Genomic DNA, 19,544 nt, shown 5'->3' on the forward strand with positions numbered 1-19,544 from the left:
ATTTTTTTCATGTGCAAATGATGTTTAATTTATTAATTGCATTTGAATTCATGTGTTTTGTCGATTTTAAAAAAAAAATATTATCGAACATTTTACTACTGAAAAAATTATCGCGATATATTATATTATTTTATGAATGTTTAAGAATAATAAATTTTAATAAAATCTAAATATACATTTTTTTTTACTACCTATAACTTTTAATAGCAATGTGGTTCAAATGATTCTGATAATAGACTTAATTTATTCATTAAAAATAAAAATAAACAGCTTTTTTATTTTTATTAATATTATAACAAATTTTAAACACAATATTTTTGTAGTGTAATGTTGACGTTGTGGTTTTAATGGCAACGTAATTCAATACATTCTGATACTGAGATTAAAATGAATTAATTAAAAAAAAAAGCAAAAATAGCTTTAGTTCCTCTCTTGATGTATATATATATATATATATATATATATATATATATATATATATATATATATATATATATATATATATATATATATATATATATATATATATATATATATATATATATATATATATATATATATATATATATATATATATATATATATATATATATATATATATATATATATATATATATATATATATATATATATATATATATATATATATATAAATAAATTATTAAAAAAATATTGACATTTTTTTAAATCTGTGTCTACTATGTAAATGCTGAAAACTTATTTTTACTGAGGTTTCTCTATAAAAAAACAAATGTACAAAAATTAAGACATAAATCGTTTTTTTTAAATCATATAACCACGTTTTATCCTCAAAGCTATGTCATTAACTGATTATTATATTTAATCTTGTTAATATTTAAATACTGCGAAAAATCATTCAAACATATTGACACAGCTTTTATGTTTACTCTTCTATTTAATCTTTATGATTTTGGTAAAGAAAAACTTTTATAACAAATAGGTCAGGTTGAGTGTTAGTAATTTAATTTGATTAAATTGGATTTTCGCCTTATTAGAGCATTTTCAAATGCAATTATTGAAAAAAAAACATTATCTTATATAAGTTTTAATTAAATTACAATATTTTACGTATGTCCAAATCCTTAATGACAAATCTGGGCTTATCCTTTTAGGAGTTGATATCTCAATATCCATGGAGAAAAATATGAAATATACATGTCATAGGCTGTTTTATGTGATTACTTTACACACGTGAAACATTCACAATTGTACCACACAACTAAAAAAAATGAGAGTCGTATGTATCATCATCATCATATCAACCCGTTGAGGTTTACTGCTAGACATAGGCCTCCCCCTTCCGCCTCCACTCCTCCCGATCCTGCGCCGTCCCCATCCACTGTCTTCCAGAAAACTTCCTGATGTCGTCCACCCATCTCATCGGTGGACGTCCTTGAGGCCTCTGGTTCCTCGGTCTCCACACCAGAACGCATTTCGTCCATCTGTCGTCGGTCATTCTGGCTGTGTGACCGGCCCATTTCCACTTCAGCCAAGCAATTCGCTCTACCACGTCACAGACCTGTGTCTGGCGTCGGATGTCGTCGTATAGACGTCGTATGTATAGACATCATAATTGTACACATAATTGACAGTTCTTTCACATATGATTTCTCGGCAGCATCTATGGTTGAATATTTATACTAAGTTCATTCAAGTTGTAAATACACATACATGAAAAAACTATTTTCGTCTGATACAGTTTAAATCAAATGGTGTATATTAATACTGAATTATTTAAATTACTTGATTTGATTATATTTAAAGGATACTATTTGATATTGCAGTTGAAGATAATATTTTTTTGGATTAAGTGAGAACTAAATGATAGAGGTTTCGTTCAAACTTATTGATAGCAGATATGTGCTTATTTATCAAAAATAAAAACTTATATTCTCAGAATTCAATACAAAAAAACCTTTATAAAAAATATTTTTAATATCACTCAAATTAAATTAATTTATCAATAAAATTATATCAAATCATGGTTATCAACTCCTGCCTTCTTTTATATATAACATAACAATTTGTATAGCCTCTCACCAGTCTGATGATGTCGGTAACGACGAAACCCGGTCGCTGGTCAAATAAAAAAAGTGGAAAAGCTAAAAATATTGGTTTTTATCTAATAATAAAAAAAATTCTCAGAATTACATTAACAAAATGATGAATATTTTTTTCGTTTATAACCATGTATTATGCTGACATATGTACAATTTGAAATAAATAAAGAAAAAAATGTCAAAATATGTAAATAATATCAACAAATATGAGAAATACGATTTTAGATGGATAACTTATATCTTCAAATTCTAAAGAATGTTTGCGTAGGGTAAATTTGCTTACAGACGCCAATATAAGGTAAAGTCGTCAAATATCGTCTCCTTTTTGGGTACATATTTTTTACAGTGATTTTTTTAAGCTTGTTCGTTATTTACAAAAGCAAACGTTTATTTAAAAAAAAGTAGACAAAATATAATTTGAAAACAGTAAATGAAGGGTTTAAGTATTTTTTCTATCCTATTTCCGTCCCTGGATTATATGTAAACTAAAAATAAATATTGACTTTTTTTATTCATTTATATGCAATAATATGACTACTAATAAAAATAATTACCAAAAGAAAATACAAAAAATACTTTTTTTGTAATTATAATACAATGATTATTTTTATATATTAGTAAGAACAGGTGTGTTGAACTTCCCTTTTAAAGATTACAAAAAAATATGTCAGCACAATCGCTAGATTTCACTAGTCGTATATTTCAAGATAAAGAAGGGGACGAAATAAGGGAGGGAAACCGTATTGGGGAACTTTACTCTGTATTTTTTTTACTCTGTATGTACTTTGTGCATATCATTATGATTTTATTCTTTATTAAATTATTGAAATTCTTATTAAATTTATTTGAATAGACATATTTCAACAATATCTGTATTTTATTATACTTGAATATTACTCAGTAAAAAGGAGAAGTTATATTAAATGCTTTGTGATTATTTATCGTTATATTCTAATTACCGTCATTATTTTATTTGACCATTTTTTAGTACAATCCAATCTCCATAGGTAATTATTATCGAACATATAAATATGAATACATTTTTTGCTGTTGTGAATAATTCTGTCCAAATTTATTATATGATTGATTATTATTATAACAGGGTATGTCATCGCTTAGTTTTATATTTAAATAATGGTCTAGCTAAAGTTCTTGTTTTCTTGATCGTGATAATTCAAATATCATGATCACTTAATTTGATAATTTAATGGTTGATAACTTTTGTTTATTTTCAATGTGTGACGCGGAAGAACGAGGTGATTAAAATTTTTTGGTAGTAATAGATAGTTTTAAGAAAACGAGAAAGAAGACGATCTCATATACATAAGATTATCAGAATTACAAAACAAGAAAAAATCATATGGATAAAAATGGACAGAATTAAAGAGATAGCATTTGACGGGGCCCATAACCTGTTCCAAAAAGAAGAAGGAAGAAATAAAAGGGATTGTGAAGTGTAGTTCAGAATACATCTCAAAAGACTAAACTTAGAAGTAAGCGAGACAAGAAAGATAAATAATGGCGGAAAATATCGTATTTTTGTAAACTTTAAGTAAAAATAATAAATTTGGATAACTTATATAGCGCCATTTTCGTAAAATACTACCTCAAGGGCGCTTTTCTCACTAAAGATCGTTTTTTTACAAAAAAAAAATCCACCTCCGTGATGTTATGGTAAGTATCTTTAGTTACCGTGCTGGAGGTCCCGGGTTCAATTCTCAGGGGGGGGATGAAAATAAATATTATTGATTTTACACTCTTAAATTCATTAAATACTACCCTGGACGGGTCCCTGAAGCGCAGGAGTGATAACCTTGCTTTCATGTAAGTAACGATCAAGATAATACATCGTCAATACGATGCAGTGCCCTATGCACCATTTCTTCGGATAAGGGGCTAGTTAAGTAATAGTAAAAATTGACATAACCAGTTTAAACGTTAATGTCAATTAAATTGATGATATCTGAACTTAAAACTAATGGTTTCATAAATTGAACAACCAGAAAACTACGCAAAAGGCAGTCACTTTAATGAACATTTTAAAAGTGATATAAAAACTTTTAAAGTGAAAAATGGTTTTCCCAACTTTTTTCGACATCACTAATTTTCTAGAAGTAGAATAATTACTCAGCTTTTGGAAAGCTGTTTTAACTTTATAAATAAATCACAAAAGAACGAGGTTTTCTTACATACATATATATATGTATTTTAAAATCTTTGAATAGAAACCTTATTTACTTAAAATCAAGTCTTATAAAACCTTCTTAAAAAATGATACTATTTCATAAAATTTGGTATGACGTGTTTCGATGCCTTTAACAACAATGGTGTTTGATAACGATGTAGAATGCAACGAAACATGTGGCACAATGTATTTTAAGAAATCGTGGTATTTATGAAGTGAAATTAAAGTAAAAAATGCATAGAATGTTACCTCACAATGACAACACTGCCTACAGAATCGATTTTTGAAACTTTTAAAGCTTTTTGTTGAGTAGGAAATTATACAATATACTTAAATAAAATTGCGTGGATTCTTTTTCAGGAAAATATTTTTATCAAGTCTCTCGAGGATTAAATCCATTAAGTGTTTTATCTTCCTCATGGGTTACAATTTTTGTAATGATTCACCCAAATGGATAAGCCATTATATAAGTCACCCAGACCAGCTTCTTACGATTGTGGAAGGCATGTGCAAAGGCAAAAACTACAGAGGACGATCCGCTTAACTTACTGGGATCAAATTATATCCGAAATGCGTTGTAGCGGATGCGTCAAGTTGAAGTGATGAGCGGAGGAAGAGTCGGGTAGAGACTGACCATGAAAGAAGTAAATCAATCATCATACAGATTGAAACCCACGAAAAAAAAAATATCCGGGCTAGAAATATGCAATTTGCAACCAAATTTGTGCAACAATTTACTGAAGGTTTCTGAATCCTGAAATAATTTCTGGGTTCTCTAAAAAGTAATTATTCTATTCGGGCTTTTTATTCAACAGCCCATCACCGTTCCAAAGAACTGTTTTGTTTATACAAAATATTTTTTAATTTTTTGGTCAAATGCCCATTACAATCGTAGACTGAAGAATTCGATCATTCCACTAGCTTCAATGTTATTGTTTTCAAGAGGTGGAAAACCTTTGATTTTTACAACATTTTGGGAATTATTCCTTGTTCGCGAATCTGGGTTTCTCTTTTAGGAGTTATTTTTATTATTTTTATTTTACAACATAGATAAAGAAGAATATGGAATCTGGGTATTTACTGGGTTTACGACTTGTCATAGGCTGGTCTAAGTGAGCACTTTATATACGTGTAACATTCACAATTTCGCCCCTGATTGACAATTATACAACTCAATAATTTTAGAACTCATATATAAATCAAACAATTTACACGTCATTTCATGCGTTAGTTCTCGGCAGCATCTTTGGTTGATTTTAGTAAGCTGTTTATTTAGCAGACACCCTTATTTATAAAAAGGGACGTGTGAATTGTGTAAAACATGTGAGTTCAAAAAAAAAGAGAAAAGTGTGGTTGTTAAATAATGGATGGAATGGTGAATGTGACACGTATATAAAGTGGTCACTGAAACCAATCTGCGTCAGGCCGTAAGCCCTGTAAATACTCAGACTTCCATATATTTTTTAATGTATATGTTTTTATGGAATTGAGTGATTAAAAGGTATTAATACATGTGTTAAAGAAATAAATATTACGGTTTATACGTTTTAAATACTATTTATCCACGTGTTCAAATAAAAACCTGTACCGAGGATCCTAGTCCTTGAAATTTTTACTGTACTATAATATCAACCATTTTTTCAACATTCTCAAATAAAATAGGCAAAATTATTGGTATAATATATAATTACGTACTTATTTACTTTATTTGGAAAAATAAACATTTTTATGATGAAATGAAATAGAAAATATTCAAATGTTTGAAATAAGTAGTAAAATGTTATCATGCAATATTTTCTATTCCATTTGTAATCAAGTACAAATGAAATAGAAAATATTGTAGTTTGTAGAATAAGTAATATTAGTACAAAATGCTAGAATAGAGTATAAATGAAATAGAAAATATTATAATGTTAATAATAAGTAATATTAGCATAAACATGCTAGAACAAGTACAAACGACATAGAAAATATTAATATCGTGGTAAGGAATATAATTATTAAAATACTAGAATCAAATACTAAGCAAGGCTCGACTGCGGAACTGGGGTTACAGGCTCGATTTCAGCCAATTGCAAAAGAAAACATCAGAAACTCTTATTTTTAATTTGTTTAGATCTTTTGTTGTACTATACAGACTATCCTTATGGTTCGTACCATCAGTAGTTACTAGTATGATCAATACTAATCCCCTTCCCAAAAAAATAATATTCAAAACCATTAACAATTAAGGTAAAATTAAAATTTAATTATAATGCTGTGTTTTTACAAATTACTTGTTTTTAGTAATACTGTAAGCATTTATTATCCAAATTATTTCTTCAAACAAAGAAAACTTTTATTGACTAGTTATGACTTCAAACCCAGTGCACTTTATTTAAAATACAGCACTTATATCTATGGTTTAGCACACCTGCTATACTACGTGCGGGTCATGCAAATGTACGCTACGAGTCTACTAGAGGGGACCTTATGTTAAACCATTCCTTACTATATAAGCGAGTGGTTGACACGCTTGCAATCAGTTGCTGGTCATCAGTTTTGCAATAGGCATCGACAAAGTATTTTTCGATTAGGTAAATAAAAATTGATTTTTTATTTCATAAAAATACAAATTTTAGTGAAATTTGACACAGTACATGCAGTGATTAGGATTTTTGTGATTTTGTTATTTTGTGTTTCAATGAGTGACAATTGTTTCAAGTGCATGTAAATTTTATCTGTATATTAACATGTTAATTGATTTATTTTAATTTAACTTTTACCTGGTAAATACCAACTTTTAGAAGTGGTATTTACCAAGTAAAACTTAAATTAAAAATTTGTATTTATTACCACAAAGTGACGGCCCAAATACATTTATAAAATAACTGTTTATTATTTAAATAAGTGTTTGTATTCCATCAAACCTCACAGAATATTGTTTTTTCATTTGCGACAAGAGTGTCACCACTCAGAATTCGTGATTTTTTAGGATCTATACTCTTCAGAAATCACTTTGTTAGATAGTCATGTACATTACTATATTATCAAACCTTATTCCATCTACAGTAATAAAAAAGTATGATTCCTCTAAACTGTTTCAAAAGTGTTTCCTGAAAAATCATGAGATTTTTGTTTTAACACATGTGTCACATATAGTCACGTATTAACGAATATACGAGGTACATACACATCTAGATTAATAAAAAAACATTAGTCAACATTTATGTATATTGTATATAAAAATCACTCATTCAATTCTTGTTTATTCTCAATGTTTAATTACGAAAATTTTAGAAAGCCTTTTTTTTATTTTCACTGTTTAAACGCATTATAAATTCTATATATCTCCTTTTATGTGTAATAAAATAAATTATCCCTTTTGTGATTAAGTATTCAATACTTCAACATAAATATAAAAATATATATTAACTGTATATTAAATTAACACATACTGATTGGGATGAAACAACTTTACGACACTTAACAGTGTTTACTTTTCTAAATAACTTTTAAAATTAAATTTGTACTTAAAAATTGGGTCTTATATTTGATACCTATTTCTAATAATAAGCCACTGAGGCTCACAGAAAAAGTATGAAAATGAAATATTTGTGTAAATAATAAAAAAAAACACAAATATTTCTCTTTATTTAAATTTTAAAATATAATGTTATCAGAACACATTTATATAAAACAATACTCGTATAAATATGCATAACAGCAATGCTAAAAATCACAAAATTTGATGATTTTAGGTTGTGTGGATCTCCGCTGAAATAAAAATCTAGACCTTTTTGTTACGTAAGAAAAATATGAAATATTTATATCTGATCTTACTTTTAATGCTATTAAAAAAAAAATGCTATAAGTGCAGTAACGAAGTTGACAACTGTCGAGGGTTCGATTCCCAATTACCTTTTCCACAAACTTTGAAACCGGATAAAATCTGGTTCAGTAGGTACGATATTTTCTACAACTCAAAGCTAATATTTGTATGAATAAAGGTACTTTATAACATCAAAATCAAGGGTTCTTTTACATGAAACGACTTGTAAACTAGAGAGATACATTAATTTCGGAAAAAAATAAAATCAGTTGTCACGATCATATTTAGTCATTATACTTAATCTGCATTTTTTATACTTTCTTTGGAATTCGGAAAAATATTCTAATTATATTTTTTTAATGAATAATGAAACCTCATTATTCTCAAAAAATGTATCATTGTGTCCATATAATCGTATTTGTTGATAGTTTGTGACTTTTTTGGTTATTGTAAAAATGAGTTTTTGAATGATTCTTGTATTTCAATTGACGTGGATTTTGTAATCTGGGGGATATTATTTAGATATTTGTAATGTACATTTAGAAAAGGTAAACTCAAGGAAAAGGTACAAAAAATATCGATGAAGAAAATATAAGAAAGTCATTATTAGAAAAAGTATTCATCATACTCATGATTTTGAATCGTTCACCCTGTAGTAACCAGTAAATATTTTATAAAATTAGTACTTTATATAAAATTTATTCATTTGCCATATATACATATACATATGTGTGTTAGGCATATCGTCATAAATATTTTATTATATTTTTATAAGTACCTACCTATCATCGCCCTGAGTTTTTTTTTACATAATTAGTCGTATTAGTGAACTTATACTTGAATATTCACGGATGATAATATATGAACGATTTTCTTTGCAAACAACTAAAAACAAATTTCAAATCCCACTTTCTTGGCAAAAAACCTTGTTTTGATGCCTTTTTGGCTTTTCAATGACAACGAATATTTAATACGAAATTTTGCATAGAATCATCTGAACTATGACGTCTAGGTTTTTAAATAAATTAACGAAAATACAATTTTGTGTACCGCGAATGTTGCATATCCTATTTGAACATATTCGATTTGATTAATCATTGATTTGCATACAATGAGATTGGACGGAATACTTTGGTCAAATGACCCTAGCAGCCAGAGTTCACAAAATTGGAGTTTGGTCAACTAGGAGATATTTAAATTTTATTTGTGTATTTCCAACAATGAAATTATTCTGAACTTTATACTTAGTGTACATGTAAATGGAAATAATGGTCACTGTTCCGATATTACACTTTTAGAGATTTTATACAAGTAATATAATATATTGTTCGCCTCCGTAGTGTAATGGTCAGCACGCTCGGCTACCGTTCTGGAGGTCCCGGGTTCGATTCCCAGGGGGGGTAAAATAAATATTAGTGATTTTTTTCACTGTACTATTTATTCGATATTACCCTGGACAGGTACCTGGAGCGGAGGGCTGATCACCTTTTCTTCATGGTTAACGATCAAGATGACACTGCGTTTGTATTACGCAGTGCCCTATGCACCATTGGGGTGCGGATAAGGGTTTAATATTTAAAAAAATATATATATTTAATATAATTAATATATTAGTTATAATGTGGATAATATCATATTATATATTTTATATTTTGGAAGGAATTGTTGCCTTTTATTGCATATTTTTCTTCGGGTTTATTCTCATGCATTTATGTTTTGTGAAATGTATGCGCAAATCAAAATCATCATGACGCTTTTGGGTTCAAAGAAAACGATGTTGCGGGCCATCGATTATCCCGCCATACGGTGTCGTTCTAGTAGTTTTATTTACAAAAATGTTGTTTAATGTTTTAAACGTTATTATATTTCTGTTGGTAAAGTTCGTTTTTCCCAGCCAATTTTTTGACTTCGGAATTCAATTTGTTTCTTTACATAGCAAGAGCTCGTTTTGTTGAATTGTTTGACATTAATGATAACAAATATGAATTTTTGGACATATTGTCGTTTAATCCTAGTCAACAGATATTATAAATTTTTAAACTTTTTTATATAAATACTGTCTGTTACGGCCACGCGTTACTGTGTCTCATTCTGATAAAATGAAAAAAAAAGAAACACACATTTCTAATACCGTAGAACGGGTCTACTTGAACTTTGATGTGTTACTTGAGCCCAGTACAAAAAAATTATTTAGATCTGTATTTGGTCTACAATAATGAACGTATCGATATGATTAATTTTTTCCCTTACAGGTGACACTTAATGTCACGATTCGTTATTATTGTAGACCAAATACAGATTAAAAGTTTTTTTTGTACTGGGCTCAAGTAACACATCAAAGTTCAAGTAGCCCCGTTCTACGGTATGTTTAATTTCACATGGAATTGGCATCAATTTCAATATTAATAATCTATGAAGCAACAATGCGATCAAAAAATTTGAAAATGCTTTGTGACAGGAGCTATCAAACACGCCTTCCGCTATGAGCAATATTTAGGGTTCGTCAACAGTTGTTGCGTTCGCTTCCACTGACGTAAAAAAGATGCTAAAAAACATATAATATTTTTACCTGTTATACCACATTTGTCCGCCTCTGTAGTGTAATGGTCAGCACGCTCGGCTACCGTTCTGGAGGTCCCGGGTTTGATTCCCAGGGGGGTCAAATAAATATAAGTGTTTTTTTCACTGTAATATTTATTCAATATTACCCTGGACTGGTACCTGAAGCGGAGGGCTGATCACCTTTCCTTCGTGTGTAAACGATCAAGATAACACTGTGTTCATATGAAGCAGTGCCCTATGCACCATTGGGGTGCGGATAAGGGTTTTATTATTATTATTATTATTATTATATCATAGTCAAAAACACCGGCAACCGGTATAACATCACCGTCTGTATCCCTCAAAAACGTTTAAATTTAAGAATATGCGAGGCAGTACTGATCATCTTGTTCTTAGATATGAATTATTATGTCAACATCACATATACACAATCTGGGTGTAAAAAGATATCAAAGAAAATGAAATGAGGAAGCAAACTGCAGGAATTTGATACCATTTGATATTTTATTTCATTCTTTATATACCCGGCCACATTTTGCTGCAACACTCAGTCTATTTAAATGGAAAATATAAAAAAAAATATACAAAAACACGCGCCTTTAAAAATGCAATTTTGACTAAAAATTAAAAACAATCCGTGAATTATTTTAGGAGATCCAAGCTTTTGATATAACGAACATTTTAATTAAAATTTTTAAAATATCAAAATACTAGCAATATAACAATAATTTTAACAATTCAAGCACAATAAATCAATATAAAAACACGCCTCTTTAAAAATGCAATTTTGCCTTACAGTGAAATACAGTCCGTAAATTACTTTAGAAGATTCAAGCTTTTGACATAATAAACATTTTAATTTTAATTTTGATAGTATCAAAATACAAGCAATATTAACAAAAAAAAATAAGAATACAAGCACAATAAATCAATCGAGACGTGACTGTTTGAATTAAAGTATTTATATTTACACGTTTTCCAGTAATTACATGCAGTCTACGTTTTTCTCGCTAGGTTGGCATGTAATTAACAAATATTCCTTGGAAACGGGGCAAAGGGCGCTATAGATGATTGCAGTATAATGACGTATCCACGTTTCCAGATATTACACGTCCATGTTCTTATCGGTATTCTGCAGCATTGCACCAATTAATGCAAGACTTATTAAAGTCGACTGTATTCAAGGAGAAAATAATTAGTTGTAATAGGAATAAACATGTTTAAGAAACGTGTTTTTTTAAAACTTCAATCACATAAAATCACTGCGTGTATAGACTTGTGATACTCATGTGTGTAGGTGATATTTCTTCAATGGAAAACCACATAATTCTCGCATATTAAGTCATTAATTACATAAAGATATTGATTTTGTATAATACAGGTACAAATAGTGTCATTTATTTACAACAAATAAAAATTAATATTGTTACACAAATTTTAAATCTAATTAAGTGTAATTAATGGTCAGCACACTCGACTTCCGTACTGAAGGTCCCGGATCCGATTCCCAGAAGGGAGGGTCAAATAAATTAAAGTGATTTTTTCACTCTAATATTTATTCAATATTACCCTGGACTGGTACCTGAAGCGGAGGGCTGATCACCTTTCATGTGAAATTAAAGGTTTTTAACAAACGAACATAAAGTTTTTAATTTGTAAAGAATTATTTTTCTTTCTAACCCTTATCCGCACCCGCATCCGCAATAGTGTATAGGGCACTGCATCGTATTGACATAGTGTTATCTTTATCGTTACTAACATAAAAGCAAGGTGATAACTCCTGCGCTTCTGGGAGTCCAGGATAATATTCAATAAATATAATAGTGTAAAATTACAAATATTTATTTTCACCCCCCTGAGAATCGAACACGGGACCTCCAGCACGGTAGCTAAAACGGTAACCATAACACTAGGGAGGCGGACAGACAGTTGTACACCAACAATTTTTTTTTAATAATATTTTTATTGTATTTTATAGATATAGAAAAACATCTTCCAGTCTCAATCTTCCAATAGAGCAAAGTTCTATTAATTAAATTTTATGTATGCATTGTATCCGGATATATATATATATATATATATATATATATATATATATATATATATATATATATATATATATATATATATATATATACACATATATTTTTTTTTTTTGGAGAAATATTTGTGTTTTTATTATTTGTACAAATATTTCACACTATTTCTTTAATAGGTATCAAATTGTGGTAGAGTAGGTTCGAACCGAGAAACTCTGACTAACCACGGGACCACGACCCGATACAAATTTAATTTTTCTATATAAAATACGTGTAATATTTGTTTTATATCGCATATTTGTTTATTATAAATAAAATCATTTAATGGCATTTCAATATTTGTTTATTTTAGAAACATAAACCATCATGGGTGTCTCTGCCGCTGCTGCGGGGATGGAAGCCGCTCCCAGCTTCATCACCGCCTCGAGCGTCTTCTACATGCTCCTCCTCCCAGCGCTGGTCCTCTGGTATGCCTACTGGAGGGTGTCGCGGAGACACATGATCGAACTGGCTGAGAAAATCCCTGGCCCACGGGGAATCCCACTTCTGGGAAATGCTCTTGAATTCGTCGGAACATCTCACAGTAAGACATTATTTTTATTGAAACAAAACATGGAGTCAAAATTATATTTTATTATAGATTTGTAGTTTAATTTGTAGAACTCCATTTGAATTTATATAATATATTGAATATTAAAATCAAGCACTGATTTTCAGTCTACTAAATTGCATTTTATTATTAAAAATACATGACTTTTGTTACTACGGTGGTTTGATGATGCCCTAAAAAGGTGAAACGATTGTCACGAATTTTAATTTCATGTTATTTTTTAATTAGATTTAAGTTTTGTACTGACATTTCTTGGTGGAACTGAATAAATTAACAAGTATGTAATTTTTTCCGCATGAATTTTATTTGACCAGCAATCGGGTTTCATCGTAACCGACATCATCAGACTTGTCTGATGATGTCAGTTACGATAAAATCCGGTTGCTGGTCAAATAAAATTAGTGTGGAAAAAATTACATAGCTTTTATTTTATTATTTAAAAAAAATAATAATCAACGTAGTAGATCCTAAAAATCAGTGATTAATTTTAATATTTAAAATTTTTAAATATTTTTACATAAACAAAGAAATATTTCTCAGAAAGCCATTATTTTACACAACATGGTGTAAAATTTAATATATCCACATGAACATAAAGAATATTTATGATTTTATTAAATAAATTCTTCGGAACATATCACAGTAAGCTATTATTATTATTGAAACACAACATGGAGTCAGATTTAATATTTCTACATAAATTAAAAAAAATATTTTTGAAATTATTGAATGAATTCATCGGAACATCTCACAGTAAGTGATTATTTTTATGGAAACAAAACATGGAGTCAGATTTAATTTTTCTCATTCAAACACATCAGATAATTTTATTGAATATAGTAAGGAACAAACATTAATATAGACATATACTATTTTAAACAAAAACCTTCAATTACTATCCACAGGTTTTTAAAAAACTTAACACGTATTTTGTCGCTTAACACGTATTTTGTCGTCAATTGTTTGTTTGACGAACAAATATGTACGTAGTTGCTTTGAAACCAGTTTTAATTGAAAGTGGTTTATACAAAGTTGATAATATTTTTAATTTACGTTAAATATAAAACAATAACGTTTGCTTGTTTATGACATGCAATAAAATGCGACATGGCCGAATGATGCGATCTTTTTCAGATCTACCCACCTCCGTTATCCATTTACGAATACCTTTTTTTTATACTTTAGTTATTTAATGACTAAATGGAAGCAGATTGTATAATTTTCTCACATTATAATAAATGTTTTTTGAGCAAAAGACATGTGTTAGGGACTGATCGGAGCCATTTCCTCGTAACGTAACACGTTACGATGCGAGCATTCGTACAGTCAGTACAACGAGCCGAGCGCTCTATCCATAGTTTCAGATGCTCGCTGATGCTCGCCGCGAGCGATGTTACGACGTTACGTTACGACGAAATGCTCTGGTCAGTCTCCACCATAAGGTTTATATGATGTGTTTTCTTTTATAATACATAAAAAATTTTCATACAATTTCGAATCAAACAAAATATGTTACTTGCCTAACTAGGCAATCATAAATTCTTAATAAAAGTAAAAAAAAGAAGTTTTTTTTCATAAAAAATATACGGATGTTGTTTAAGATTCGACGTTGAAAAAATGGGATAGGATTCCTAAATGCACGTTCTAAATATGTACAATAATTACCATATGTCGCTTATAATACTTTTTCAATTTAGGATACAACTTACATTGGTGATAAATTATTATGATTTATAATGTACACGATTTGTATCTATACACTTTTCTTCTTATTTTGAGGCCTTGAGTCTATGATAAAGCATCCGTAAGTGGTTATCTTCCATACAGGATCCCTTTTTTCTGAGCACATTAAGATACACCTCAGACAGATTTTTTGTTTGTTACGATGATGAATTAAAATTACATTTTTTGTGTGACTTCAATTATGTATCACATATTGTTATGAAACAATACTCGTGCTTGTTTAAAACAGGATCAAATAATTTCATTAACGAAAAAATATTTCGAAAAAATACATACAAGTATATGGATTGTCTATTCAATAAGAAATATATTGTATTTAAATGAAATTATTGTAATAATGATTATATATTGATAAATAATGATTTAATAAATTAAAACACGTATAATATTTTTAAAGTATACATTTATCTATACTTTTTGAAGTTATAATACTAACTGCAAGAAACTTTGATTTACTCGTGTAATTTAAAAATTAGTTGTGAGAATGCAAACCGGTAATATTTTGCATTAAAATTGCCATATAAAAAATCCCATTTTGTGCTTTTCTACTAAAACTTTTGATAATATTCTACAGATAATATCAACTTCAACAATTATGTATTAATTTAAAGATTCATTTTGATTTTTTTCCTCTCAAATTTAACTTGTTTATATTTTATGATCTTAGGAAAGCCTCTTCTGTTCTTAATTCTTAGTTTTATATATTACTAATCGTCATTTTATCATAAATATTACTTCATTATTTTCAAACAATGGTTAAGTGAAACCATAAATTACAGGATATTTGGGTCGTTGAACTGAACTTTGCTGACCGTTTCAAATCACATTACGTTCATTATTATTTATTATTGTATACTTGCGATTCACTTCATTTGCCTATGCTTATGAATTAATACAGTATATTTTTAAGACTTGAAGACAAAAGTTGAATTAACAGCTCTGTCACATCTTACGCTCACAATCTTACAGCCTGTTTATTTGAGCAAATAATTACAAATTTATAATTCTTTTAAACTACCCTGATAGTCAAAATATCAATAAGCAATATCAACATAGTTCATTGATAATATGTGTTATTTCCATCACCTCATTTTCATTTAAATATTTTAGAATATAAATATTATACATAAAAGCACTTATATTGAAAGCTGTCCCACCGCATGCTCAGATCTGATACAGAAGCATCTAGGCTTCCTGACAGTTCTGCCCTTGCAAAGCAATTTTTTTAACTAATTTGCGAAATTTATTAAAAATGTGAAACAACATAAAATTGTATCCCGATTTTACTTTGAATTTACAATTAAAAGCTTTCAATATACTTCTCATTGCCAATCTAAATAAATACAAGTTTGTAAATTGTATAAAAGTACTTATGTATAAAATAAAGGTTTCATAACCTTAGGTAACTTATATAGACCATACGTAACGTAACCTTTCGTTGATCTTGGACACTTATAAAGCCATCCAACGCCATCCAACCAGTGTTTTATAATACGTAATTATACTTTAAACGCGGTTCAATAAAATTATTGTCGGATCAATTCCTTATCCCTAAGGTCATAAATAATTCATGATGAAATAATATGGCATATTCCCTTGGCACAATTAAATAGTGGTGTATTCCAGTTTCTTCGACTACTTGATAACTTAATTATAGGTTATATTCTAATATAACAAACAGCTTTCTATGTTAACAAATCATTGGAAAAAAATAATGATAAATACTTTTAATTAAATATACATCTTCTTCTAACCCTTATCCGCACCTGATGGTGCATAGGGTAGTGCATCGTATTAAAAAAAAAATTGAAAATGGTGTTACACAAAGTGAACGATGAATGATAAGGAGAATGTTAAATTTCGTTTACAATATCATTTATCTCAAAATTGTGATTTTGTAGCAGTCGATTTTTGCAGCTATGAATGACGAACAATGCCATTTACAAAAAAAAAAAAATTCTTTCGATACGGTGATTAATTTTGCGCCACCTGTAGTATAATCTATCCACATTTCTATGAATGCTCGCCTATGCGAGAAACCGTTTTCAGTCTGTCTACGAAGTCTAGCCCGTCCATTAAGATTCCAGTAGCCATCGTAAGCCATTCCCGGCTCGTACGACGACTAACCATAGGTAGTCGCAACACGTAGCGATGGAACTGAACTTATTAGTAGCTACCTGGCACGTAGATTATAGGCAGAGATTTAGAGACCACGCGCACTGAAGTTTTTCATCCTATGGGATTCACTGAGAAAGTAAGCAAGTAGGAATGTAAGGTGCGTACGTTCAAATACACGAAGAGTATGGAAACAGAAAAGTAAGCGTTGAAAAATTGACAAAACGATTTGGGAATATAAAAATGTAAGTCATGCGAATGTTTTGATCCTTACGACATATTAATGCCATCAAGGATTTAGTAATCAACAATATCTAGTGTGTGAAATAATTTTAGATACTATTAACAGAGATGACAATGTTATTGAGGTTGAATTATGAGGACCGGCTATTCATAGGTCTTGCTACCTGACATAAGCTAGTTCAAAGGATTGCGTACACTGTAATATTCATCATTCAACTATATGATTGAAACGTTTTTAATTTTTTCTATTTTAAAAGTTGTAAACTCTACTTTGCTTAAGCTGTCCAATTTTTAGATGTTTTTTTGAATTTCATTTGTAATTTTAAATTCTAATGTCTCTATGTTGTAATTTTTATATAAAAAGTGCTTAGCTCTTTATTTGACATGTGTGATTACTACGCCTTGTAAATGCCCAATTGTCCACTTCAATAACTTCTTTGTTTCTGTTAATAATAATAACAATTATAAAACCCTTACTCGCACCCAAATGTCGCATAGGGCACTGCGTCATATAGTGTTATCTTAATTGTTTACACATGAAGGAAAGGTAATCAGCCCTCCGCTTCAGGTGCCAGTCCAGGGTAATATTGAATAAATATTACAGTGAAAAAATCACTTATATTTATTTTACCCCCCTTGGGAATCGAACCCGGGATCTCCAGAACGGTAGCCGAGCGTGCTGACCATTACACTACGGAGGCGGACTTGTGTTAAGATATGTATAAAAAAATGTATGATTTCTAACAAAATTTACGCCTTTTTGTACCTTCTATTTGAAAAGTGTTGAACTTCATTATGAACTTCTTTATAATCTTTACTCAAAAATTAATGTAACACGGTCACTGAAAACGCTTTAATCGTCGAAAATCAGGCATTGAATTGTATAGGTGCAAGTATATCAAAGCTAATTCTCCCGCTTAGAATATTTTTTTACGAGAGAATTAGCCATGTTTGGTTTTTTAAATTATAAATAATATTTTTTCCGACATTCGGCACTGTCCTTCAAAATCTAATCGTCTGTGTACGATAACTCTAAATTAAAAGAATAGCAAAATACAATTAGGACACAAACAGTAAAAAGTCCTTGGCAATGATATTCACATCATGCTTCAGTTTAAAAAGTACAATAAATACATTATTTATTTATGTAATTTATATAAACGTCCCGAGGGTTTTAAAAATCTAGTATTGTATAGAAAAAACACAAATATATATAAAAAAAAAGAATTTAAATATACGAGGGGTATGGAAGCAGAAGAGTATATATAAGAGAATATATACACACATATATATTTTTATATAAATATATATATATATATATATATATATATATATATATATATATATATATATATATATATATATATATATATATATAAATATATATATATATATATATATATATATATATATATATATATATATATATATATATATATATATATATATATATATATATATATATATATATATATATATATATATATATATATATATATATATATATATATATATATATATATATATATATATATATATATATATATATATATATATATATATATATATATATATATATATATATATATATATATATATATATATATGTGTATATGTGAAGAAAAGGTATTGTTTAATTATTTTTTTAAATATACTAAGTATTTTTCGAATGGAGAAAAAACTTTGAGATTATACCTAAAAAGATCTGTTGCACAGTAAAAAGTTCAAAGTGGCTTGATATTTATTTTTAATACATTGTATTAAATAATTAAACATTAAAAAGTTTCTCCTGAAAAATCAAGTGTTTTGATACATGACGTTGTTGAAAGGAGTGAACAATATATGGACAATTAATTTCTTGAATATTTTTTGTTGATACTTTGTAGCACATTTTTTAAACTTTATAAAATAAAGCTCAAAATTTGTTTTTAACCACTTTAATTTATTGAAAAGTCAACAATCGTAATGAAAAAAGTGGAGAAAATCCAGATTTGTTAACATGTATTTGGACATACTCAAAATGTAGTAAGTAAATGATTTTTTTCTTTCTAATGATGGATTTATGCTTAATTACTATTCTATTGAATATCCTAATTGGACAATTCGTTATCATTTCTGAGTCGATTTCATTTTCGTCAGGTAATACTGTTTTTTT

The 19,544-nt window shown here is 28.7% G+C and overlaps 1 protein-coding gene across 2 annotated transcripts in view; it reads left to right on the top strand.

Moving 5' to 3' along the window:
- Positions 1 to 6,748: 6,748 nt before the first annotated feature.
- Cyp4g15 (Cytochrome P450 4g15) overlaps positions 6,749 to 19,544 on the top strand; it is a 31,245-nt gene continuing 18,449 nt past the window's right edge. Inside the window, exons 1-2 of one of the 2 annotated variants that reach the window (XM_088261778.1) lie at positions 6,749 to 6,842; positions 13,031 to 13,261. In XM_088261778.1, coding sequence (XP_088117904.1) covers positions 13,045 to 13,261 — 217 coding nt within the window. In that variant the 5' untranslated portion in view covers positions 6,749 to 6,842; positions 13,031 to 13,044. Of the gene's footprint in view, positions 6,843 to 13,030; positions 13,262 to 14,024; positions 14,042 to 19,544 lie in introns of those variants that run through there. The other variant, XM_088261779.1, reaches the window with a different exon arrangement.

This window comes from Brachycentrus maculatus, unplaced genomic scaffold (assembly GCF_059751285.1).
Source record: "Brachycentrus maculatus isolate JH-2025_06_01 unplaced genomic scaffold, ASM5975128v1 h1tg000166l, whole genome shotgun sequence".
NCBI classification, from domain to species: Eukaryota; Metazoa; Arthropoda; class Insecta; order Trichoptera; family Brachycentridae; genus Brachycentrus; species Brachycentrus maculatus.